This window comes from Numenius arquata, chromosome 5 (assembly GCF_964106895.1).
Source record: "Numenius arquata chromosome 5, bNumArq3.hap1.1, whole genome shotgun sequence".
NCBI classification, from domain to species: domain Eukaryota; kingdom Metazoa; phylum Chordata; class Aves; order Charadriiformes; family Scolopacidae; genus Numenius; species Numenius arquata.
The window spans coordinates 69,808,196-69,834,169 of NC_133580.1; the positions used below are offsets into that span (position 1 = coordinate 69,808,196).

The 25,974-nt window shown below is 48.2% G+C and overlaps 1 protein-coding gene across 2 annotated transcripts in view; it reads left to right on the plus strand.

Annotated features, from left to right (window-relative positions):
• Nucleotides 1-1,975: 1,975 nt before the first annotated feature.
• SLC4A4 (solute carrier family 4 member 4) overlaps nt 1,976-25,974 on the plus strand; it is a 198,896-nt gene continuing 174,897 nt past the window's right edge. For both annotated transcript variants that reach the window (XM_074147199.1, XM_074147198.1), the window contains exon 1: nt 1,976-2,176. In XM_074147199.1, the coding sequence (XP_074003300.1) occupies nt 2,145-2,176 (32 nt within the window). In that variant the 5' untranslated portion in view covers nt 1,976-2,144. The remainder of the gene's footprint in view (nt 2,177-25,974) is intronic.

Below are 25,974 nucleotides of genomic sequence, written 5' to 3' on the forward strand. Positions count from 1 at the left end.
AAAATAAGTGTTGTGAAGAGTTAATTATGGAAGGAAAATCTCTTCTGAGGCTTAACTAGAGGCTAATAATAAATTTCCATTCCCTGGAGGGACGTTGGGATGAGAAGGAAAAAAAAATGGGCAAGGTGCTGGAGCGGGACTAAGGCTGGTTTTGTTGCCTCCGTGCTGCAGATGAGTAAGTCCATTCCTTTTTGTCCCTCCAGCTGTAAATCACAGATGGCACCTCCTCCGTGTGCCCGGTCCGCTCGGATACTAAACATTTTGGAGCAGAGGCTGTCCCCGAGCCCGTCTTTGTGCTGCACGGCAGGGGCTCAGCCCAAGCAGGGCTCTGGCAAGTGCTATAGTCAAGGCTGTCGTTACCACAGCTACACTTGCTTCAACAGCTTCAAAAAAAAAAAAAGAAAGAAAGAAAAAAGAAAAAGAAGTACTTCAGCCCTACGTGATCTGATCTATGCTGGAAGTGGAATACTTTCCAGAAGACTTGGTGTGTTCGAGATGGAAGGGAGAAGGGATTTCCTTGGGAAAAGCTTTTGAGTTTCGTATTTTCTCTCATACACTTGCCTTGAAAAGGAAGGGAAACGCGCTGTTTGCTTGTTACAGGGAGACGTAGCTGCTGAGTGAGGTGTGGGATGGATGGAGGTGGGACTGGTGCCTTCTCTGTTACGAAAGTTGGCTGTGGGGAGTTAATATATTTGGAAAATCTTATCCCTCTTGGTGTCTGTGGTACAGTTTTAGTGGAGGCACATCTCACATTTTGAGCAAGTGGTCAAGTCCTTGCTTTTGGGTGCAGAAGCAGGATGAAGGCAAGTCTAGATGCCATGAGGAGTAAGCAACGTGATGTAAGGGAGGAGCACTGTGGAGTTCATTGCTGAACCCAGAGCTTGCCAATGTCTTCATTGCTTCTGGACAGCAAGAGAAGAAGGAGCCTCTGTTCTCTTGCTTGCCCCTTGGTTGCAAAGACTCTTTCTGCTTTTCTGCTGAAATGGAAAGGTTTTAGATATGAAGTTACCTAGACCAGCAGACAGGTGAGGGAGGCAAACCCTGCACGGGACAAGCCGAGTGGGTGGGATGGCCGTTCCTGACCTCCAAGGGGCTACTTCCTCCTTCAGCAAGGGGATTAGCCATCTCAACTCTCCTGGCTCCCCATCCCCGCTCTGCTTCATTCCCTTCGTTCTTTCTTTTGGTGGTCGGTGTGATCTGGTCTTCATCTGGAGCTTCTGGACATCAAGAGAAGAAGGAGGCTCAGTTCTCTTGCTTGCCCCTTGGTTGTGAAGGCTCCTCCTGTTTTTCTCCTGGGATGGAAATGTTGCGTGCAAAGGTTTTAGACATGAAGTTACCTAGAGCAGCAGACAGCTGGGGGTGGCAAACCCGGCATGGGGTGGGTTTTCTTTCTTTTTTTGGGTGGGTGGTATAATCTGGTCTTCATCTGGAGCTGGACACAGCTTGGCACAGCAGGAGAATGGGTAAGAGCTTAGGTAGAAGTGAGTGTAGATGGCTTCTCGAGGGACCATGTTTCCAGGAGAAATAGATGAGGGAAAGGATTAAATGAGGTGAGTGGGGTGAAGGGTTGGGTGCTTGGAGTGAGGCTCCCAGAGGCTGGAGAGAAGCCGGACTAGCCCCAGTCGGCCCCAAGATGGGCAGGTCGGACCACGGACAGATAGCTGACACGTATTTAGTTTCAATGTCACTAGGTGAAGGGCTCAGCTTACACCTTCGGCGTACGCAAAGCAAATCGTAGTAGTGGGATATTCCTGTTTGTTCCCGACCCCTTTCTGCCCTCTTTGCCGGCAGCAGAAAGGTTGCGTTTTCACCGTGTGGCCCCTGCTTTTGTGGTCACCCCTGTGGTGGCGGGTGTTGCTGCTCTTGCTTGGCTTTCGGTGGCTTTAATGAGACGTTCCCACAGTCGATTGGTCAAATGAAGCAAAATGTCACCGGGGGGAACTATTTTGATCCTTTTCACTGGGGGGGCAGAGGGGAGGGAAGAAGGGGGCCATAGTAAATGTCATAGCAGACCTGAAGTGAAGAAGTCGTTTCTCCAAGCTTGGACAATGTTTGCCGGGCTCTGCCTCTCTCCTTGAGCTGGAGCGAATGTGGAAGGGGAACCGCTGCAAAACCACCGTTTCTCCTCCTGCCGAGGGAACCCCATGGAGCAGCTGGTTCTGTGGACGGACTGGAGGTAGGTCTGGGCAAGCCTCACCGGGGACCGGCCGCCGAGGGGCAGAAGCCTTCAGGAGGGATGCAGGGACTTCCAGGCTGAAATCCTAACGCTTCCTTTTCCCTCTGTGGAATTCCCTCCCCAGGGAGGCAGATTTGGCATCCCAGGGAGTTTTTTCCCATTGATACAGGACATGACCCGGATAAAACTCTTTTCAGGCGCAAAGTCTTTTGCACCAGGTTTGGTTATACTAATGCAGGAGAGTTTTTCTAGATACTCGTAGGAGCTGGGGGAGTCCCCTGACATCAAGTTCTCAGGTTTTCTTGAGTGGATATGAAATTCTGTGTCTTCCAACACATGTGAAAGAACACAAATATCCAGTGGAAACCTGTCCAGTTTCCTTTCTCTTATTGCTTGCTCAAATTATGGATGACTACAGAGTGATTTCATGAAAATTCACTTTTTTTTTTTTAAAATCCCGTGTATGTTCTGTCTAGCCTGTGCTAACACATTGCAGTTCCTTCTTGGATAACATCAGTGTTGTGGTTTGTTGTCGGTGGCAAACGCTCTGGCTGAGCCAACTTTTTGCTCTGCTTAAATCGTTCAGATAAGTGGCATAACACCTCCCTGGAACGTTGCGATAGCAAGATAAACGGCTTTGGGTGTTAGGAAGAGAAAGGTTGTGTGTGTCCCTCTGTACCTCTCGGATGCTGCTGAATGTTTTTAGGCCTCAATCTGCAGCTATAACCACCCAACTCTAAACCTGCAATTATTGACTGGGAGCAGAGCCAGGGAACGCTGCAGAGTTGGGGCTGATACTCTGGGAATTATGGAAAACAAAGCCAGGGAGCGGAGCAGCAAAGGGCATCGGTTTGTGATAACTGCATGAACAAGAAACAATGAGAGACGGAGGAAGACGAGGGGGCCATGTATAATGGGCTCTGTGTGTCTCCGGGAGACCTAGTTAGGGAGATGTGGAATAAATAAGTCTTTGAGTCATCCCCTTATCCGCATTTGAAAGCCTCCTCAACGTGTCGTCACAAACCATCTGCATGCTGGAGATGTGCAACTTGATAAGGCATGATAGAGGGTGTTATAAGTGTGACAATAATGAGGGCATGTCTAAACACACAGCACATGTTTTCCTCCTCCCCTGGAAAGTGTTTACCCGTGAAAGCAGAGTTTAGGTTTTCGTAGCCGAAGTAGTAGGTGACGGCACCAAAAGCGGACGCCTCATAAAGCTGATTTCTTGTAATGACTAAATGAAGAGTTGGCTTGTGCAAACTTATGGGTGAGAGGAGAAAATGCAGGAAGTTCACTGATATCTTTGCAAACGTAATATAATTTGATAGTACAAGGAGGTGAGCGACTCTGCAAAACACAAGTCAGCGAGGAGCAAGGTCCTGCAGGAAGCAGTTGATGGTTAGTTCTCGAGTCAAGAAGGTCCATGAGCCATTTGGGACCAGCAAACCGCTTCTCGGTGGCCTGGGGGACCCGAGGTACTGGGATAGATTGCTTATGCCGCGGAAAAAGGAAAAGATGGGGATGGGGAGCTGAAGGGGGTAGAGCTCTGGAGATGTGAGCTGGTTCCTACAGCTTCCCCTGCGAGACCAGGAGCCACAGGGCAACCAGCCACGGCCACTTGCTGAGAAAACCTGGCTTGTCCTCTGCAGGAGATGCTGCCCCGTGCTCTGGGTCTCCCCCCTGCATCTCCAGCTTGTCCCCGTCCTCTGGCACAGGGGGGAGGGCAGTGGTGGTGGGGTCTGGCCAGCAGAGACCCCACATTGGGAGGACAGAGTGCGTTCTTCCCTCCCAGCCTTGCTGGGAAACAAGGATCTGGGAGGGCTGGGGGTGGCTCTGGGCTGTGGCACAGGTGAGAAGGCGAGGAGTGTAACGCTGGCTTACGGCCAGCCCCATTTCTTTTTACCATTCTTCCTCCTTTTAGTTTTTTGTTCCCCACCCCAAAGCATGGGAATGGAAGGATAATTGCATTTTGACCCAGTTTCCAAAATCGCTGTAGTGTAGACTTTGAAGGGAGGGGGGAGCCACTTAAGAACGAAACCCAGCCATTAGCAGGAACATCAGCGGGCTCTTAGAAATATGTACTCTCAGCCTTGTAAAACAACAGTGATCCCGTGTGTTTTTATGGAAAAAAAAAAAAAAGTAATTGCGTTTACATTTTTTTGATATTTGATCCGTGATACCCAAAACTTGTAAGACCGAGCTGAGGTTGACTGTAGGTGAAGCCCTCCAAGCACAGACGCTTGTGTAAAGCTCCTGGCTTTTCAAAACTTGGCTGGAGATTTCGTGGCAGCCTTTTCTTGTGGTTATTTCTGGCACCGCTGGCTGCCAGTTGGAACGCGGGGCTCTAGATACGTGTGGAAGTGGAAAGGAATGGGTGCGAGCGCTCGTGTCGAGTAGGAGCCTTTTAATAGAAACAGGCTTGGTTTGAGATGGGTTTTCGAAATGAGCAGAGACTCAGGGAGCAGATGTAAGTTTGAAATCCAAACCAATTTCCTCATTCCGGCTATTAATACGAGAGGGGTGGAAAAACGGTCCTTTGAAGTGATTTCAAACGGCAATTAATATCCTCTGGAATCTCCCCATCGACTCAGTAAGAAGTCTTGATGTGAGATGGAAGTTGGAATTTAACCTCTCAGAATAAGGTAGGTGGCAAAGTAGAAAGGAAAGAGCAGAAGATGTTGTCCTGAGTGGTGGGAAATACAGTTTTTCCCCCGACTTCTGCTGCATCAGTGTCCTCACTGCCTCTGATGCCATCCGGGGTCAGGAGGCCACCCTGGCCTGGCCCAAGTGTTCCTTTTGGGCAGGGAATTGTAAGAAAACGATCTAGTCTCAGAGGACCACCTGGTAGGGTGCCTCCAGGATGTCCTCTCCCTTGGTGGGGAAGGATGGGGGCATTCAGGTGGGACCGTGAATGTTGGTGGGGGGAAACACAGGTGGAAAGTTCAAGGCTCTGAGAGATGGAGGTACTCCTTGTCTGTTTGTACTAATAAAATGATATGTGAGATTCTCCAAAGGCAATATTTTATTTTGGTGTAGTGTAAGCATAAAATGAAAGCTTGCCCTTTGACAGCACTACTATTTTCTTAAAATGCTCCACCAGAACACGCTGTCCCTTTGTATCTGTCAAAACTCTGTCGTGCCCCAAGTCCCATAGAGCACACAGAACAGAATGTTGTCTCAAGACAGTCGTCTCCTGTTGCTACATAAATGTTGAGGTGAAGCCTAAGTTTATTAGTTTTTAAGGCAGAAGATATTGTTTCTGCACGTTTTGACTTCATACAGTGCCTTCATTTCTATTAGTCTTAAGCTGATGATGTGCCTTCAATTTATTTTCCTTACTGGAAGCCTGTAGAAGCTGAGGCCAGTCACATACTTCATCTCTCTTGGACGTGGCAGCCTGGTCCCCAAAGCCATTCTTGCAGGTTAGTGCCTCTGAGGTGCTTCACAAGAAGGTTCTGCGAGGCTTCTTGCAGAGCACCAGACAGTCCTTGCCCTTGAATTTTGGCTCAACAAATTGCTTCCTTCCCCTGGAGAGGAGATAGGGGTCTGCTCTGATGTGGGCTCTCTGCTGCAGCCCTCTCGAGGGACCGCTGCAGGAGGTGACTGCAGGAGGGATTTAAATAAGTGGTTTTAGCAACAGGTCCTGTTAGGTGGGTTTCTCCTCGGTGTGGTTCCTCTGAACCCACTGGTGTTGATTTATGTAAAGCACAGAGCTCGACTACGGCTGAACACCCGAACAACGGTCAGAGTGTTCAACAGGGTTGGCCGAGGAGGGTTGTCAGACCTAAAGGTGTCTGTCCAAAGGTCTTCGGATGGAGCGTGTTGGGTGACTTCAGCTCAGGTTGCTTCTCCCTTCCTTTGTGATGAATCCCTAAGATCAGAGAATCATAGAATGGTTCAGTTTGGAAGGGACCTTAAAGCCCATCCAGTGCCACCCCCTGCCCTGGGCAGGGACACCTCCCACCAGACCAGGTTGCTCCAAGCCCCCTCCAACCTGGCCTTGAACCCCTCCAGGGATGGGGCAGCCACAGCTTCTCTGGGCAACCTGGGCCAGGCTCTCACCACCCTCACAGCAAAGAAGTTCTTCCCCACATCTCAGCTCCATCTCCCCTCTGTCAGTGTCAAACCCTTCCCCCTCCTCCTCTGGCTCCCCTCCCTCATCCAGAGTCCCTCCCCAGCTTTCCTGGAGCCCCTTGAGGGACTGGAAGGGGCTCAAAGGTCTCCCCGGAGCCTTCTCTTCTCCAGGCTGAGCCCCCCCAGCTCTCTCAGCCTGTCCTCATAGGATCTGGGGCTGCTCCTCGTCTGGCCAGGCTCACGGAAGCTGCCGGGGCAGAAGGCTGCTGGGCTGGGAAGAGGGTTGGAAGAGCAGTCAGCTCTGTGATTGTTGTTTTGCTGTAAAATAGTGTGTTTCTGTTGGAATTTCCAGACAAATAGTTAAAAAAAAAAAAAATCATTATGTCCTCAAAGCTTTATTTATAGAGCACAAATTTCTGGCTAAATATGACCTGCCAGTGTTTGTTTTTAAATGTTTTATTTAGGATATATTTATATAAAAGAATAGAGAAAGAGCAAGAGATGCGAAAATCTGAAGTAGTGAATGATAATGCCGCTGTTTAATTGTTTGAAAAGAAAAGCAAACTTTTCTGATACCCCACAACAGACGATGGGATAATGCACCGAAGCCCTTCCCAAGGGAAACAAAACCACAACAATGAGCCAACCTTTGGTGTGTAGCGTTATAAATTGTGTCCCGCGTAAAAATGACCTGGAGTTTAGAAATGAAATGACAGAAGGGAAAATATGATGGGATTGCCTTAACGTTATTGCAACTAACACTTGTTCCTGGGGAGCTTTTTTCTCCCTATCAAAAGAGGCCCCTGGGGAAGGGAAAAACAGGCAACACCTTAAAAGCTAATCAATGGAAACGTTGCCCTTCACTGGGAATAATGAGTGTGTATTATTAGAATAGGAAAATGCTTACTGGCAAAGAGCTGAGATGACCTGAGAAGAAGAAGAAGAAGAAACATTTAGATCGATATCTGTTGTTTAAATTGGCTAAGTAAGGGGAAAAAAATGTTCCAAGAACAATAACCCGAATAGCACTGGAAATTAATTAATGATTAATTGTCTGGCGCTAAGCAATATAGATCTCCGTGGGCTTTACTGTGTAGTTTTCTGTTTTGATCATTTTATAGTGTGTTGGTTTTTTTTTGGTTTTTTTTTTTTGCAAATATCTGTCACAAGAGGTCACCTGAGAATGCGATACATCGCTCCGGTGTATGTGTGGCCGGATTAGGTGAAGTTGGTATTTATCAATACAGTACCCGTGTTACTGGTGCTGCCTTTAGAACAAAAAGGAGTCATTCGTATCTTGACTTCATGGTTGCAGAGATGCCAAACGTGTTTACCAAAGGTATTTCCTATAAATATTCAGTTTGCGGCTTGTTCTGTCAAAAAAGCAAAGCCCTTCAGACCTCGTGGCACGGTCCTGGATGTGTTTGCCGTGTGAAGAGAGCGCAAGGGGAAGAGAAGCACTCCACAGAGAAGAGGGCGCATTCCACAGCAGAAGAGATTTCACATAAAAATACAGCTTTTTGTCGTATTTTGGATTTCCTGCTGCTGCCTTTTGGCATCTCCAACACCCTGTGGAGGTGTCTGTGGAACATTTCACCTCGACGAAGGCTGTCGGGTACAGGACACCTTTTGAAGAATATATCTGAAGAAGATATCTGATCTTGGGTGTTACTAGCCGGAAAGCTGGTAGATTGGAATCCCTTAGCTGAGCTTGGAGCTACCATTGGAAGGGAAGTTCTGCTTCAAAAAGACCTTACCATGTTCCACCTTCTGGGGGCCTGGCAGTTATATATCCCGCGGGGATTTTTTTTTTTGCATCAGGAGAAGATGTAGTCTTCAATTAAGTGGATCGTGGAGACCTGCCATTCAAGCTGCTCTTCCCTGGTGCTCGAGATGCTTCCCTGTTGCTTCTTGGTGCTCAAGACCAGATGCTGTCGGTGTAGGAGAGGCAAGAATTCATTTTTGGAGTCTGTTTTCCTTGTACGTTGTCTCCTAACCCTAATGCCTACCACCAGCTGCTTCTTGGAAGGGATCTTCAACCAGAGGGTAAGAAGGCTCATTGAGGGGGCTGCTGATTTTTGGGAGTATATTGCAAGTTTTGTCTTTGCTGGTCATGTTGGTGGGCTCGGCCTCACACTGAGAGTGGGTGAGGTTTCTCCACGTCCTTCCACTCGACGATAAAATTGCAGAATGACAAGGATTTTGGTAGATAATGGTTTATATTTTATAAGGATTTGGTGCTCAGAAGCATCAGTCTGGACCACAGTACGGGTGCTGTACGAAAGGACTGGGGGGCGGGTTGGCCCCGTCTCAGAACTTGAACTTTTAATTTTTTTTTTAAGCCCAGGATGCCAATAGCTGAGGAATGAGGAAGAGACTCGTGTAAATGAGAGCTGGGGGGGGAAACTGGGAAAAGAATAAATCTTTAGCCCCCTCCTCCTGTCCTCATCCCAGAGGGGGGGTAGCATTTGTTATTTCAATATCCCAAGGGTTGTAGGTGGCGGAAGCGTGTGTTTCAGCATCCGATGCCCCTGGTGGGTTTTGTGGGTGTAAAAACAAACGTACTCTCTTTATTTTAACAAAGCCCTTATGTTTTTGGCTCTTTGATGGAGCAGGACATAACCTCAGGCATGTGAAATTGCCTTTTTCCGCTGCTGCCCGAGGTCGGGGAGCTCCAGCCGTCCTGCAGGATGCCCAGCTCGCTGCGAAGGGGAACCCCCCCAGCCCCTCGCCTCTCCCAGGGGGAAGCGGGGATGGTCTGGGGGTGCCCATGGCCGGGAAAGGGGGGGGCAGGTTCCCAGCAGAGGGCCCCCGAGCAGCGCCGATGCCTCGGGCAGGCTCCCAGCCTCTCGGGGGCTCCTCCTGTATGTGAAAGGCAGGGCCGGGCTGTATGGGGAGGAATTACTCTTGCTGGAAAGATACGGGATGCTTTTTGCAAGGAAATAGGAGCGTTTTGGAAAATGCAATCCTGGAAATAGAGACCGGTGGGTCTTGCTTGGAGATCTGTGCACAGCACAAACTTGTGTTGCTTCCCAGAGGCGTAGAACACACTTATTTTTACACACAGAATCATAGAATTGTCTAGGTTGGAAGGGACCTTTAAGATCATATTCTGATCTTAGGTCATATTCTGATCTCCAGGTGATTAACTTCCCATCCTTAACTAGAGATCTACTGAAAAAAAGCTTTGGAGGTGAGTACCCTGGGCCATCAGGAGTACTGGAAGGTACCAGAAGCGATCGACCCTGACTCTGAAATCCCCATCACACCCTTCTCCTCTCTGATGAATGAAGAGGCTGTTGTGGCCTGTGTGGTTATCCGAGGCAGCCGGGATTGCTCCTTGCTCTCAAGCAGACGTGATGTATTATTAACGATAAGCGCATCGAGCACACATCGCAAAAAATAACAACCAACCCCAACAACCTTAAGCCTCCAGCGTTTGATTGCGTCTTAGCTCGGCTGAATGTTTTTCAGCATCTCCTGTTTCTGCCTCCTCCAAAAGATGAAAAGTCTGAGCCAGCGCAGGGGAAATCAGCGGGGCTTGGGCAATTTGCTGGTTTGGGGTGTTTGTGTGTGGTTTCGCAGTGGGCGGACGCTTGGTCATGGCCTGAATTAGGGCTCTTACGGAGTCTGAAAAGTCAGTTCCCCATTGAACGTTGTTTTCACGGCTAACGAGAAAAATGCAGAACCTGCTAATCAAGTTTCGAAAGCCAATAAATGGGTTTAGTTCCACGAGACCTTTAATAACCAGCTGTCAGGTAATGCTTGCTGAGCCGCTGGGTTCTCTCTAGATTTCCTGGGAAGTGGCGGGCAAGGATGGACAACTCGCCGATTCTTGGTGGCTTCAACACAAGTAGGGGCTACAAATATGAGAGGTACAGAGTTGTTTATCGTGGTTGCCCTCAGAAATCAGTACTCTTGAACTAACTCAGCTGTAGCACTAAGGAATGTAACGGAGGAATTCGTTCCACCGAGTTCAACAGCTAGGATGAGCTGCGTATCTGTGTCTTTTTTTAAAACAAACCCCAAATTCCGAGATCCTTGGAAATCACCCTGATCAAGGATCGAGTCCTGAAAATTATTGACTTTGTTGACGTAAAGAGGATTACTCGCGTGCACGAGTGTTTTCAGGGTTGAGCCTGTGTTGCTTTTTGAGCAACCTGGTCTGGTGGGAGGTGTCCCTGCCCAGGGCAGGGGGTTGGAACTCCATGATCTTTAAGGTCCCTTCCAACCCAAACCATTCTATGATTGTCCATGACGACTTGGCAGTGACCGTTTGTCCACAAAGGAAAAAGATACAAAAAGCCTCTTAGACAAGTACAGCTGTGGTCTCTCTGCACCCGGTTCTTTCTATCGGAATAGTTTTATCCCCTGAAACTTCCTGACTTAGACTGAATTACTCCTGACTTAATCCAACGCAAATATTTTATCACTCGGGAGTCCTCACAAACCCCTGGAAAGGCGGGAGCTGCCAGTTTCCATCTCGCTCAGCGCCGTCCCCGACTGGCAACGCTGCGGTCAGCACAAGCGGCTTCCGAGGAATCTACCAGAAACGCTGCGAGTTGTATTTATGGAATAACCTGCCCATGGGGAAAGTTTTTTCCCCTCCCAGTCCCACTGAGCACGTGCCTTTGCACATTCTCTGATATTTTTTTTTTTTCTTTTTTACCATGGCTTGGGCTGTTCTCGTTACCCGTATACGTGTCAAAGGCTGGGATTGACACCGATACCTTCTGCCACCTCACGGGGAAAAATTGTCTGCTGGATTTAGAAGGCAGAAAAAATAATTTCTCTGTATTTCAGCTAATGTATAATCGAACGCGGCATCCTGTCCCGTGCCACGGTTGAAGGAGGCTTTTCCTGGTGGCGAGGGGGAGGCTGGCTCTAGCCGAGGCTGGTGGCACTCCGTGTCTTCACAAAGCCCTCGTGCGGGGCTGAAGCCGGCGGACTCGAGAGGCAGGTTCGAACAGACAAGCAAAGACTTCCCAAACAAGGCTGTTTCTTCGTTGCCTGTGACTGGCAAGCTAGCGGGCCGTCGTCCGGAGCGACGGGCTTATCTCCCTTTATTAAATCAAACAGGAAAAAATACTGGGAACGACAGGGTAATATTGAAGAGGGAATACAAAGTGTGTAAGCAATGCCAAAAGGTACATAGATACGGCACACGGGACAAGTCGGCTCTAGCACATGGGGGTTTATTTTGTCAATCACGGTGACAGGCAGGATTATTAGGCCATTTTACTTGGGTTTGTACCTTTGTAGGTAGAGTGTACTCATTTTCAAACTTGGCCGAGATAACTGCCTTGGCTCCTGATTTAAGGACTCCTGGAAATGGTTTGGGGAGGGTTTTTTAGATCATTAAATGTAGCGATGGCATATTTAAAGACTGACTTAAAATCACGCATCCTAATGTCAAAACATTTTTTAGCCAGAAAATGAAATGCGTAGGTTTAAGATGACAGTGTTTTAAGTTCCAGTGAATTGGGAGGAAAGGGAATTGGTAAATGGGAGTTAGTTAGATTTGTTACTGAAATAGCGAGCCGAGGGCCAGCTGCTGAGGACTTTCCGAGAGGTGCTCTCCCTGAGGGATCTAAACGCTTGGGGGGGGTGGATCCTAAACCCCCAGTAATTGTCTAAGTGGCAAGAAGCAACAAAAAAATCTCCTGAAGTAGCTAACGAGTCTTTTCTTTGGGAGCTTCCCAGTTCATTTATAACTAGGAATGAAGTTGAAGGTAGGAACTGACAGGAGTGTCTTTAGGGAGTTCAAGCATGAAGGGAGCAGTCCCTGGCTCCGAGCCGTTGAGGGGAAGGCGGATAGTTATTGGGGTTAGCACTCGAGTATACAAAGGTGCTCAGTTGATTAGTGCTTTGCTTTTCTTAGTACAGGGACTGTCATTAGTTGGAATAAAATATAGCTCTAAGGGATGAAAGTCATCGCTAAGCTGTCCCTGTCCCATGGGAAACCCACCGGTTGTTCAACAGCAGGTACTTCAGGAATTTGATTTATTCAAGGGAGCAGAGGAGCTCCAGCCCGAATCGCGTGCGGGCTACGGGTCTGAGATCTGGGAAAAAACCATTAAAAAGGGGGTGAGGGGACAGTGGCTCAGAGACAATGACCTGTTTTCAGAGGCCGGGGAAAGCGCCGAGGTGACGGCGGCAGAAGGGAGAGGGGGAACTGGGCAGGGAGATGGTTTCTGCAGTGCTCTCGCTCCAATCTGCAGGTGCTGCTGCTTCTTTTTGCCTGTCCGAGGGAGCGCGTGTCGTTCCCTAGCACGGAACTTGGACGGGTGACAGAAGGGGAGGTTGGTAGCTGAAGGAGTAGCTGAAGTCGCCGTGTGGTAATCCTAAACCTTGCCTAAGAAGTGGAGGGGGTTTTTTCCCCCCCTCTACGGAGCTACAATGGTCTCCTTTGTTCCCCCCCGAGCATCCGTGTCCTTCCCGCTGGTGGATTGCTCTTCTGCCGTGTTAATTGTGAGCCGTTCGCAGAGCCCCCCTTGGGTTAAAAAAATATTTGATGGATCTCGTCACCTCGGCCTGGGCAGGAAAGCTGAGCGCCAGAGCCGCAGCTTACTGAAGATTTGGGATGTTGGAATTAGTCCTCTCTTCCATCCCGGCTCTGGAACGAACTTTTTGAAGGGCAATTAGTGTAAGTAGGAGAGAGGGGGAGGTGAACTGAGACTACACGTGGGTGATGGGTGAGCCTTGTCATGCTGGAAGCTAAGGAGGAGCTCCGCGGAAGGTATTATTCCCTTGCAAAATCATAAGGAACTGATCGGATGGCGTTTTCTACGTTTTTCCTGTTCTTTCGCTCTGTAGTATGTGCTTTTGGCCGAGGTGCTACCTCGGTTGTGTGTTTTCGGTTGGGGGGAGCACGATAAGCTCCTCGGTAGCGTGCAACCATCCCCGTGCTCCCATCCCATCCTGTCTCGCCCCCCTGGCTTTGTTGGGATGGCATCTCGGCATCTCCTGGGCCGAGGAAGAGGATGGCCGTGGAAAAGTGGTCGGAGGGGCGGCTGTAAGAAGCTGTGAGTGACCGAGTGACGGGGCGGGGTGGGAAAAAAAAGTGACGTGAGGCGGCTTTGGGGGGTGTGGGTCGGGTTTTGGGACGGCAGGGTGTGTGGGCAGAGGGGCTGGGGGGGTTCCGAGGGGGACGGTTCCCATCCTCACCGCGGGTCCCCCCCCCCCTCGGCGGAGCCACCTGCCCGGGGGCCGGCGGGGCTCGGGGCCGGGGAGGCGGGTTCGCCCGTAGCCCCGGCAGCCCGGGCAGACTCCTCCTCCGTCCTCCCCGCCCCGGGGCCCCGTGACGGCGGCCGAGCCGAGCCGAGGCGGCGGGGGATGGGATGGGACGGGAATGGGAGCGGGCGAGGGGACGTCCGAGCCTGCCGACGGCTTTAAATGCCGGCCGGGGCGGGCTCCGCCGGCACAACCCGCTCCGCCTCGCCTCTCGGTCGCCGGGCCGGAGCCGCCAGCGGGTCGGGAGGCAGGCGGACGTATAGGCAGAGGGATCAGGTATAGCTGCTATAGGCGGGGGCGCTCGGCCATGCCCCGCTGAAGCCGCCCCGCCGTCCCCCGCCCGCCGCCGCGGCTGCCCCCGCAGCCCCCCGCCCGCCGCCGCGCTGGAGCCGGAGCGCCGCAAACCCGAGCCCCGGAGGTGAGATGGGGGGGGGACGGGGGACGGGGACGACACGGAGGGAACCCAGAGCACCTGCCAGCCCGGTCCCTTCGGCCATCAGCATCCCAAGCCGGGCCGGGCGGGGAGCGGCGCCCCCCGGCACTTGTAGCCGCGGGAAGGGGGCCGGCTCCGAGCCGGGAGCGGGGATAACCGCCGCTTTCCCCCCACACCCCCCCGGCTTCTGTCCTGCAGAGTTCGCCTCTGTAAGAGCCCTTGCTTGTCTGGCGGTGGTGAAGTTGGTGGTACTTTAAAAATTCTCTACGGTGTTTGGAAACTTTTTTTTTTTTTTTTTTTAAATGGTTTCAATTTATCTTGGCGTTAGCGAGCTGTCAGCGGCCGCCGCTGGAAGGAAATCCTATTTCCTCGCAAGTTTTTAGCGTTCCACCTGGTCCGTGGCCTTACGGGGAATATTTTCCTCGCCGTAAAAGCGGCTGAGAAGAGCTCCCGGCTTCTTGGTTTCCCTTTTGTCAGCTTCCTGCCCGGTGCTGCAGCCCTGCTCCCGAGCAAACATGGAAATGAGAATTTGATCATCCTTTTGTTCACATACCTTAGGTTGGGGTTGGTGTTTTTGTTTGGTTTTGGTTTTGTTTTGTTGTTTTTTTTTTTTTTTAATGGCGACGTTAATTATTAATGGCTTTCCCCTTCATTAGGAGCGCATCCTTTCAGTCGCAGCGTTCGGGAGGAGCCGGTGTAGCTGGAGGTGCTGAGAGGTTCCTGGCACTGGGTGGTGTGGGACGAGCGCCGGGCTCTGCGCCCCGAGAACTGCTCCGTCTGCCCTAGATCCTTGCCCTTTCCTTGCTTCGGGGAGGTGCAGTTTACCCTGCACCTAAACGTGACTCTCTGCTGGGGCTGCTCCCGGGCTTTATTGTTCTGGTTGTTCCTGAAACGTACATATTTTCCATTAAAAAAGAAAAAAAAAAAAAGAAAAAAGGAAACAAACTGGCTAGCTGGATTTAAGAAAATGTGCAGAGTTGGATATTGAGTGTGGGAATAGAATTTGCTGCTTAGCAATTGCTGATGTGATAGTCTGCAGGAGTACGTCTGGGTCTTATTTTGGTTGATAACTTAAAGGAAAATGTTTGTGCATTCAGAGCAAGGTACAGAGATACACACACCCCCAACCAAAAAAACCCAACACTTAAGGCTCCCAAACCCCAGCAACTACTTCATGACAGGCTTAAATTTTGTCGTAGTCGTTTCCAATCACTTGCAGAAGGTTTAAATGGGATTGTTTGCCTCTGTGGTTCACACGCTGGCACGTATGTGAGCTGATTTGTCCCAGCCTGTGCCCTCCTCTCTCTGGCCCATTGGAGACCTTTCCTGGTGACTTCTGTCATGTCAGATTGTGGAGTTCAACTTTTGCAGGGCTGTATTTCGGCGGGCGATTGTAGTTCTCGGTGACTTCACCTGCCTGTGAGTGTCAGTGTGGTCTGAAGGACGAACGTGGGTACAAGCTGCAGTGGTGCTCTCCCTGTCATTTCCCCCCCACCCGCCCATTAGATGCCAATGTGAAAGAAACCCAGACTTTTAAATTATTAAAGTCGTTAAAATAAATACCATGTGAAAAGAAAAAATATCATGTGAAAGGATTTGCTTGTAACTTACCCTTCGCTCCTGCCAGGTGTGAACTTCACCTATGTAAAAGCAGTGGCTGGATTTTAAGGTAGAGGCTACTCTAAGCTGAATTTCCAGGATTTTAAGGGGCTGGGAAGCGTAGAGGAATGAGGGATAGCCGAGGAGGAACCGGCGGCGTAGTGTGTTGCTGCTGCCCAGAGTTGAAAGCGGGATGAGAAGGAATTATTGACTGGCTTTTTCCTTGGTGTTTTTTTTTCAGTGGGGGGAGGAGGGCTGAAGGTTTCATTTGTGTGCACAGGGCATTCCTGGGGAGCGAACACCCCCTACACATCCATCCACCTCCCAGCAAGGGCTGGCAGGTTTTTCTGCAGCTCATAATTGTGAAGATTTTTTTTTCTTTTAAACTTTAAATCTTGAAACTCCTCCGCAGTCAGAAAACACCCTCATATTCTGGTGTTGTATTGTGGTATTCCACACAGTCGGATTTCAACGGGAATTTTGTAGAGGTGCTTTCAAAATGTGCTTTCCCAGCCCTTCTGTGGGTGTAGGGCAAAAGCTTCAGTCACCGATGGCTTATGTTGATAAGAAAAGGTTCAATTTGTGCACAAAGTGCAGTTCAAAGAAATAAAAAAAAAAAAAACCTAACCACCAACCAAGCTCTGTGAGAAGGGAAAGTCTGTAACTGCTTTTGTTTTCTGCTCTACCTGCCTATCGGAGAGGGCGCCTCGCTCACGTAAAGTCTTCTTCCAGCCACGGTGGAGAAAGCCCTTTGTGCTCCCACCTGAAGGGTTTGTAACTGCACTGCCGCCCTGAAGACCCGTGATAAATGACAAGCTAGAAGGTGTTTTGGACAAGGTTGGGAATAAAAATTGCAGTGTGAGAGAATAAAGGGAAAAATCTATATTAATTTCGCCCCTGATAAGTCTGCAAACAGCAGTTTTCAGGTAGGAGTTCTTGGAGCCGGAGATGGTGTCCTGCCAGAGAGAAGGGATTGCAAAGGGGGAAGGTGTTGCCTCCATTGAGCAAAGATCTACTGGATGAAATAGCTGCTTCAGGAAGGGGGATGTGTGAAAAAGCTTATTCCTGTAAAAATAATCATAGAATGGTTTGGGTTGGAAGGGACCTTAAAGCCCACCCAGTGCCACCCCCTGCCCTGGGCAGGGACACCTCCCACCAGACCAGGTTGCTCCAAGCCCCCTCCAACCTGGCCTTGAACCCCTCCAGGGATGGGGCAGCCACAGCTTCTCTGGGCAACCTGGGCCAGGCTCTCACCACCCTCACAGCAAAGAAGTTCTTCCCCACATCTCAGCTCCATCTCCCCTCTGTCAGTGTCAAACACTTCCCCCTCCTCCTATGGCTCCCCTCCCTCATCCAGAGTCCCTCCCCAGCTTTCCTGGAGCCCCTTGAGGGACTGGAATATGAATTCAATAATATGGCAACGAAATGAGCAAATACTGATTTCTGAGCCTTTCTGGTACTGTTATTATCCCCCTTTAGGGACTGGGTGTTGGGTACAGAAAGCGATGCTCCTGTGTGCCTACGTGCCGGTCTGTTGGAGTGGATTTGCTCGTCTTCTGGGGTTTTTTTAAAATTTAATTTTATGGTATTACATCGTTATACACGTCCCTGTGAAAAACAGCACAGCTCTTACTGGTTTGCACTCGAATGCCTTCTTATGGGTTGGGAGCACCCTAGGACTTTGGGCTGGGTTTAAAGCTGCCCTGTTGAAAGCAGGGTTCATCACGGCGTTCGGACCGCGGGGCTACGGCACCGGGACTTTTCCTCGGTGGTGCTGGTCGGAATGACTTCACCGCCGTGGCGAGATAGCATCCTCGTCACGCTCCGGTGACCCGCCTTTCACGTAGTTTCTTTGTGCGTGAGAGAGAGAATTTGAACTCTTGCTTTGAGCAAATTAAAAGGGTTCTGATAACTGCTATCAGGTTTTCTCGTTCGAAGTCAATTAGCCGCTTCCGGCTTCAAACCCATTTAGAAGGCTGAAAAGGGAGTGCTCTTTGAAAATCCAGTAATAGCATTTTGCAGTTAATATTGATAAAGGAGCGTCTCCCTGTCATCGTGCTACTTCTGGTGGAAGAAAAGCTTCTCTTTTGTGCTTCCTCTAAATAACAGAACTGGAACGAGGAAACAGGCTCTTAACTGTGTTTCGCTGTGTAGCTTGAGAGTAAAATACAGCAATAAAATTCTCAAGGTTGCAGTGAAGTCCTACAACCATTGAGAGCGATGCTCCTGCTCTCCAGGCCTTGAACTTTGCTGTAGCATCTCGTTTCTGCTGAGTTTGCTCAGCCCCATCCCTGGAGGGGTTCAAGGCCAGGTTGGAGGGGGCTTGGAGCAACCTGGTGTGGTGGGAGGTGTCCCTGCCCAGGGCAGGGGGTGGCACTGGATGGGCTTTAAGGTCCCTTCCCACCCAAACCATTCTATGATTGTGTGCAGTTTGGGGCAGGGATTCTTTTCGTTGCTGTTGGGACAGCGTTGAAGACAATCATGGCACCCGTGACTGGGTGATAAAACTGTGTGAAATAAGTAAAAAGCAACAGAACTCTGAAAAATACTCAGTTGAATCTGTACCGCAGCCTGCCGGAGTGCTTGCATAAATCTCTACCGTCCTCTCCCTAGACCTTGATGACTCTGTATGGAATAGTGGCCTCGAGGAGTGGCCATGGTCTTTCAGGTCAAAGCTTGCACGGAGATCAAGCTCGAAGATATTACGACGCGGAGTTAGCTGTTAAGCCTGGGAAATTAGCGCCTGATTTTAGGTATGATGAAAATACCTCCTTTGGGTATGACAAAAATACCTCTGGGACGGTGCTGTAGCCGTTGGGGTGTAGCAGGATGCAAGTTGTCCATTGCGTTGGGTGTCTCTGAACCGAGGGGGTGCCCGGTGACCTGCTGTGGACGCCCCGTGGTACCGTTTGGCCTCGTGTTTTTCAACTGGCGAATTATATTAAATGAAGAGATAGAAATGTCTCTGAACTACTCTCCTGCAACTCTTAGTTTTTGACATAAGGAACTTCTGAAGATGCCCCAAGGACTCTCAGTGGGGAGAATTTGCATGAGCTTTATTGGGAGAAATAGCAGAAAAATCAGAGAATCCTACATCTCGGATCTTGGCCTTCGGTTCTGTTTGGTTTGGAATTGTGGGTTTCTGGCCAAAGTTAGAGCCATGTAAATAAAAGGAGAGCGGGACTTGGACCGTGCAGCAGTCGGCTGTGATCCGTACTGTTTGGGTATGGCTGATCCCGCTGAGCACATCAGAGGAAATTGCAAACAGCCCTATTCTTAACAGATTTTTCTCACCAGAAAAATCAGAAGAGGTGATTTGACATCACCAAAACCCCAGTCCTTTTAATTTGCAGCTCAAATGAACTGCCGACATCCGAATTCCAGAAATGTGTGCTGTGACGGGGCTAATTCTGCTGCAAAAGTAAAATAAAGACCGATGGGGGATTTCTTTTGTTTTAAACGTGTGTGTATTATTTATATATATAAATGTCTGTCTAGAGAGAGGGAATATGGCTGATACATGTATTTACTACTCCTAGGGAAATCCTTTAAAGGGGTTCCAGTTTGCAGCATTTCAGATCCTATTTTTATTATGCAACTGCATTTATAGGGGAACAGGGTCATATTTCTATTTTGCTCCTATATAATATATGCTTGCTAAATACTCTGTATTAAATCTGACTTGAAATAAGCCTTAATTGTCCTTCTAGAAGTACTGATCCATACGTCTCGCATCTCTGAGTGAGTCTTGAAAAATTGACCTGGGTGGTGGGAATTGTTCAAATGACTACTTCTAAGACTGAGAATTGCTAAAATCGCTTTATTATTAATGATAATTATAAAAATTGCCTCATTCGATTCTGCTGTTACCATAATAAATGAAAATATTTTTAAATATTCTGAAATATTAAAATGTTGGCTTGATGAATTATATATAATTTTCCTCACCTTGTAAACAAACTCTTCCTGCAAGGTGCACTCTGTAGGGAATATTTTGTCTGAATTTCAGTGAAGAAAAGCTTGGATCCAGCCAGAGACTGTGAAACAAATTGCATTCCTTTATAAATTGGAGCAGGTTTGTCTGTGTTCCTCCTTTTTAGACGTAGTCCAAGGACTGCTTTTTCAGCTTATTTTTCAGTTTTTATTTTCACTTCCATTATCTACGTATTTCTCTGCTACAGGTTTTTTGAGGGTGGTTTTCAGCTTTGGGGTTTCGATCTGTTTAATTGTTCTTACTGCCGAATCTGGAACTTGGATATTTCCATGGCTGTGGACACAAATCATTCTGCTCAGAACTATGGGGTGGGAACGGCTCCTCTTTTTTTTAACCTGGGAAAGGTGAGTGCTCCTAATCCATGGAATTAATGAAACAGGCTCAAATTGTGTGTGATTGTTCCCCTGTGGAGATTTAATTTTACTTTCTTTTACAAATTACCACGATGAGCTGGTATTATGCAAGGAATCCTAGTGGCCTTGAAGGCGCAACAAATTTTTGGCTTTTTTCACTTAAAATTGGCTCCTGTGGTATATTCTGTCTTTTTCTGCTGTTGTTTCCTGAGCAAAACGTGCAAACTTTTTGATTTTGATGACTATGCAGATGTGTAATCTTAAGTCAAAGAAGATGACTGGAGTCTTGCATGTCAAATAGTCATCTTAATTAATTTTTTTCATATTTTGTATAGAATTTGTCTATTTTATATATGTGCAGAAACAGAACTTGCCTGTTTTTTTCAACGGTGTCTGCAACTTGAGGATGAGAGTATTTTCACCTTAAGTTTTACTTTGAGTCTTTACTTAGTCTTAACCACCTCTTGAAGGTTTACTGATCTAATTTCAACTCTTAACCTTGAACAGAAGGTTGCAAAAGTTAACTGCTTTTATTGTACCCGCGACCATATAACACTTCAGACGCGTTGTCAACCCATACACGTAAGCGTAAAGATCTTTCATCGAGGTTGCTAAATAGGAGAAGGCTCAGTGTTTAGAAAGAGGTTGGGAAATCGGGGCTCAGGAGCTTGAGGAAAAGTTGAGTTTGAGCACATTAAACGCACTTCGTTGCCCTGGAATTGAGTAAAAGTGTGTTTCTCGAATACGGGAACCGGACGTGCAAATTTTGCTTAGGTCTCGTAGTTGGCAAATTTGGTGCTCGTGATGTGGGTTTTTACCCAAATTCTCGTTAAATGTGAATAGTCTGATATCACTTCCCCGTCTGACAGTTCCTGCGCTCCGCAGACAAAGGGCACGGCTCAAGAACAGAAGCCCTGTTCAATGGACCAGCCTGTGCCTCCTCCTAGGAAGGAACAATAATCCCAATGAAAAAACAGAGGGGCACTTTGTTCCCTTCTGTCCCCAATGAAGCTTCGTTCCAAAGCCTTAATGGCACAAGAATAGAGCGTGCGGTGCCCTGGGAGTCGTTCCACAGAAATTGTTTAACATCTCATCTAACGTCTGTTAGAATCATAGAATTGTCCAGGTTGGAAGGGACCTTTAAGATCATCGAGTCCAACCATCAACCTAACTCTGATAAAAACCATCACTAACCCATGTCCCTCAGCACTATGTCAACCTGTCTTTTGAATCCCTCCAGGGATGGTGCCTCAACCCCTTCCCTGGGCAGCCCATTCCAAGGCCTCATAACCCTTTCCGTGTAAAAATTGTTCCTAATATCCAATCTGAACCTCCCCTGGCGCAGCTTGAAGGCAACTTAGGCTTGGCTTTGTGAGGAATTTGAGGAGCATTGAGGAGCATTGAGGAGCATTGTCTCCCGTGGTAGGTGGGCTCCAGTTCTGGTCCCTTTCTTCCAGCTCATGGGATCTTCCATCTATGGGGCTGTTGCCTTCATCCCGCAGAGCACTTTATAGCACAAAATATTGCTTCTGCACAAATTGCACATATAGCACAAATTGCTTCTGGCCTTGAAGCAATTCAATCAGTTGACCTTTAAGGCCATGCTGAAGGTGCTGTGCTGGATGGAGTCCCGTGGGAGTAGCCCCACTGGTACGAAGAGGAGAAACATGTGGTGAGATAGGAGGGTGAGAGGAGAGAGCCGATTGAACGGGGCCAGAGAGGGGTAGGAACAAAGTCTAGATTGCAACCGGGGTGGGGTTGGAAATCAGTTGAAGACCAGTGCAAAGTCTTCGGTGCATCTTTGATAGGGACTGGAAGGGTGGTGTTAGAGAGAGGTCATAGAAGAGAGTATTTATTTAGAATAGAACATTTCAGTTGGCAGGGACCTACAATGATCATCTAGTCCTGCTGCCTCGGTTGTGTTCACAGTCGCAGTTCACCTGTAGCCCTGCCAGGTGGAATCACTGATTTTGTAGAAGATGCATCTTGCATGGGCAGATGTTGTTAGCAGAGCGTTAACTTTAAATGCTTTCCATTTCAGAGTTAGTTCATGTCTCCAGCGTGTTACGGACACATACATCACCAGAATGTGCTTGGAAAGGAAAGATTAGTCTCGCTTAAGAGCAAGAAGTGCTTCTGCAGCAATGTGATGTATGCAAAGATTTTCCCATAAATGCTTCTTGCTTGGGATAAAATGGTATTTGACGTTTTCTACCTCTTTATGGTCAGTAAGTGATCAGTTTATGTACTGAAAAGCCGCAGTTGGGGTTTTAGGAGGAGAGACAGTCTGTGTCCCACAACGGATGCCTACTGTGTCCTACAAGCTTTGAGAAGGCTTTTGGTGGCCTTCAGTGGATGGTGTTGGGTCATACTTAACCCTGCCTGGGGAAGGGGATTGTGACACCTTATTAGGGTAAATCACAACCCTGAATACCCTCGCTCATGTCAGGCACAAGAAGTGTTTTGGTTGGCTTTGTAGAGGAAAAGGTGAGTGTGTGCCTTTTCTAGGTTTTGAATTAGGAAAAGGTTTCCTTTGATTAATGCGATCGTCTGCCCGATGCTTCCCTCTGCTTGTAAAAAGAGCTAAAATAAAGTTTTGTGAAACATTTAAACTGAAAGCAGACCCATTCCGAAACAGAGTGCTCTTTTAAATGGTGTCTTAAGTGGCTGAAAACCATTTGAAGGAAATTTAGCTAAGCCTTGAATGTAAGAGGAAGGCTTGAGTGCCCAAGGAAGCTCAGGAGGTGACCTGTGTCACTCGGATGTGTGACTGAGGACGTGCGAGAGCGATGGTCCGAGTGGGCTGCAGGGAGTTGTACTGCCCCAAGCTCTCCTTCTCCCTGGCAATGATGCTCTTGACCTTGAAGCACAGGGCTTCAAGTAGGGCTGTGAGTAGGCTTCGATATGGGAAGGGAGCATCCATGCTCCGTGCCACCAAACCTGGCTTGTGGTGCCTGCACTGGAGAGTGCTACCTTGGAGCTGGGACCTTGCTGGTGTCCGGTGGCAAGGAGGAGAAGCAGGATCTGCTGGGCTTTGTGGTAGGCTTTGAGTTTTCCGTCCTAGAAGTGCTCTGAAGCTAAGGCTGGGAGCTGCTCGCACGGAAGGAATGTGAGCAAGTCTGGGCTTGAGTGCCGGCTTGGGCCCGTGCTTCGCTGGCAACGTGGGCAAGCCCAGGCACCCTCCGTGACTACCGTGGGCACCGAACTGCAGCCAGGATGCTCCAACTGCTCCCTTCCGTGGCTTAGTCCTACTTCCAGTATAAATTAAAGGAGTGGGCACGTAACTGCCATCGTCACACCGTAGTTTAACCCGGGACGGGTGCTCTGGTCCTGTGAATAAAAGAGTGAAACTGCAGGAATTGCTGCAAAAGTTAAAAACCTCCTCATTTCCTAAGTTTTGTTTGGATCGCCCACCTCTTCCCTTTGCCAAAAATGCGATGTATAATTTTTATTGAAAGGGAATAGGCTGCAAAACAACCCCATGGAAACCCCGACTGGATCTTATAGTGTCAGAATCCTCTCCAGACACTGAATAAAGGGAGATCATGTCTCCAGCTTTTAAAATAATTACTCGAATTAAAGATCAGGCTAGAAGAGCCCAGAGCCAATGCAGTTCACTGAACATTAGGTGTACAACTTAATTTATTAAAAAGCATTGCAAAACCAACTTAAGCTCATCGTGCTCAAAATATATCTCCCGGCAAGGAACCTGAATGTCCTCGGAGCCTTCGGCCGTGGAGAAACGCGGGGGCGCGTGGAGATTTCTGTGAACTCCAAAAAGTTTCTGTAATTACTTTTCTGCAAATGAAGCCATCTTTCTTGAACCTGTTAAACTTTTTTAGTTCTGAATGATGAATGAGACACCTTTGCGTTAAGAATTGCTGGTATAAACCGGCTGGTTACAAGCAGCTTAGTATTTTCCTGGGAAGCCTTGACTTGTGATTCTATGATTCAGTAAAGGTATCTTATGTTTTTTATGAAAGGTCAGTGCGCTGCTGGATATGACCCTTAATTTGAAATTCTCAGTAATGTCTATGAAGTCTTGAACTGTGGTATCAGACCAACTTCTCTGGCTCCATTCCCGGACCAATCATTCCACTTCGCAATAAAAAAAAAAAAGCGAGATAATGGGGGCAGATAACTGGGATTTAATATTACCGTAGATTATTTTTCCTCTTACCTTTAAACAGCCATGTTGCATTTAGGCGCTGGGTGTAAAGCTGTGCTTTGTTAGCAGGTGTCTCCAAGAAATTTGTGATTACACAGGGATTTACAAGCTGGGTTCAGCGACAGCCAGTTATACCCTGGATTTAAGACAGTGCCTGCTGCTGATGGGTAAGATGCGTGTGGCTTAGCCAGGGTCACCGAGGACTCCCTTTTACCCCTCTTCCTTACTTGAGGCCCTTACCACCAAAAGGACAAAAGGCATCTTTGAAAATTAGCTGGAGTTGGCCACTGTTGTACCCTCTTCTGCAATGGAGATTCCCAGTTGAAGATGACGGGTGAAATTTGCAGGCACCAACTAGTCTAAATATATAGAATCATAGAATTGTCCAGGTTGGAAGGAACCTTTCAGGTCATCGAGTCCAACCATCAACCCAACACTGACAAAACCCATCACTGACCCATGTCCCTCAGCACCACGTCTGCCCGGCTTTTAAATCCCTCCAGACGGTCCCCAGGAATCCTGGTTGGAAGGATATCTGTTGAGTTGGGGATGAATCAGAACAGCTACGGAGAAGCCAGGGGATGACCAAGTTGGGCAGGTTTTATCCGAGTGGCTGCTGACCACCCGTGTTTCAGACCTGTTATAGAAAGTTGGTTTTCTGAGGTTTCTTCCCAAAGAGTGTCCGCCTCCAGTTTTTTAGGTAGATGCGTGTGATAAAGAGAATGGAAGCAGAGGGTGATCAACATGAGCTGATAAGCCTGGTCCAGTATGCTTGTGTATCGGATCTTAGGATGCAATTCCTGGCCTGTTCCCTTCGTAACTTGACTCTCATGGGCACCACACAGGAATTCTCATGCTCTACTTAAAATCAACCTGCACGTTGTTTTCTCGTAGGCTGTAAATCACGCAGAGTGTGTTAACTGTGCCTCTTGAAGATGCTTTTGAGTTTAGCGTTCATAAAGCAGAATTAGGAACTCTTACTTTACAGAGTTCCGGAAGAAGAGGAAAGAGAGTGAGGGAGCCAGAAAATATTTTTTGATATATCTTGGTTGTGTTAAAACGCCGTGGCTTGAAATCCTCATTGATAAAGAGCCGAGTTGCACAGGAACCTGAGAAATCTCTCCTTCTGAAGAGAACATTTTGGGGATGTCTGGGAAGTTTGTGTTTATGGACTTAGTTGTGGTGTTGGAGTCGTAAGGAGCCAGTCACTGGGACAGGGAGAGGAACTTTGGTAAAGGAAGGTGCAAGTGGTCTTAATTTTTTAGGCTGTCTCTATCCAGATGAATGATTTTTTCATGAGCCATTCCTAGAGCGGGTGAGGTTTTTCAAACATTCTGGAAGAAATACCTATAGTAGTCACATTTTCTCTTCCCTACCAGAAATGTGGTCTTCTGGATCAGCTCATTAGTCGTTACACTAGTTCATAGGTTACTTTGGAGGACTCGGGACCTCCTACAACATTGCTGTTTCTCAGCATCTCGCTGCTCCTACCGTTTTTTTTGCTGCAAGTTGTTCTTCCCTGACAATGGGTGACTGGAAAGGAGTTTGTAAGAAGCAGCTACGAACACTTTCTGGCAAGAGATGTACTTTTCAGCTCCGGGTTATTGTTTCATTCTCAGTCTTGTTTTAGGCTGATATGAGTAAGACTATTTTGGGCTGCCCTTAAATGGATGTCATCTAGAGGACAGTCTTGTTAAAACTTGGGAGTTGCCTGCTCAGCGGTTCAGTTATGTGCTCTTGGCTGTGGTTGGAGGATATAGTAAATCCAGCTTTAGGGCACTTTAGAACCAAATGAAGAATGTTACTCTCCCATGAAGCAAAATGCCAATCCAGGAGCAAACTCATTTTGCTGGTAAAGTGAGTTTTAACATTTCTAAGTGGATTGACTTTATGCAGGATCATGCATTGTCTGTTTATACTACTCTGCTTTTATGCTGCGTC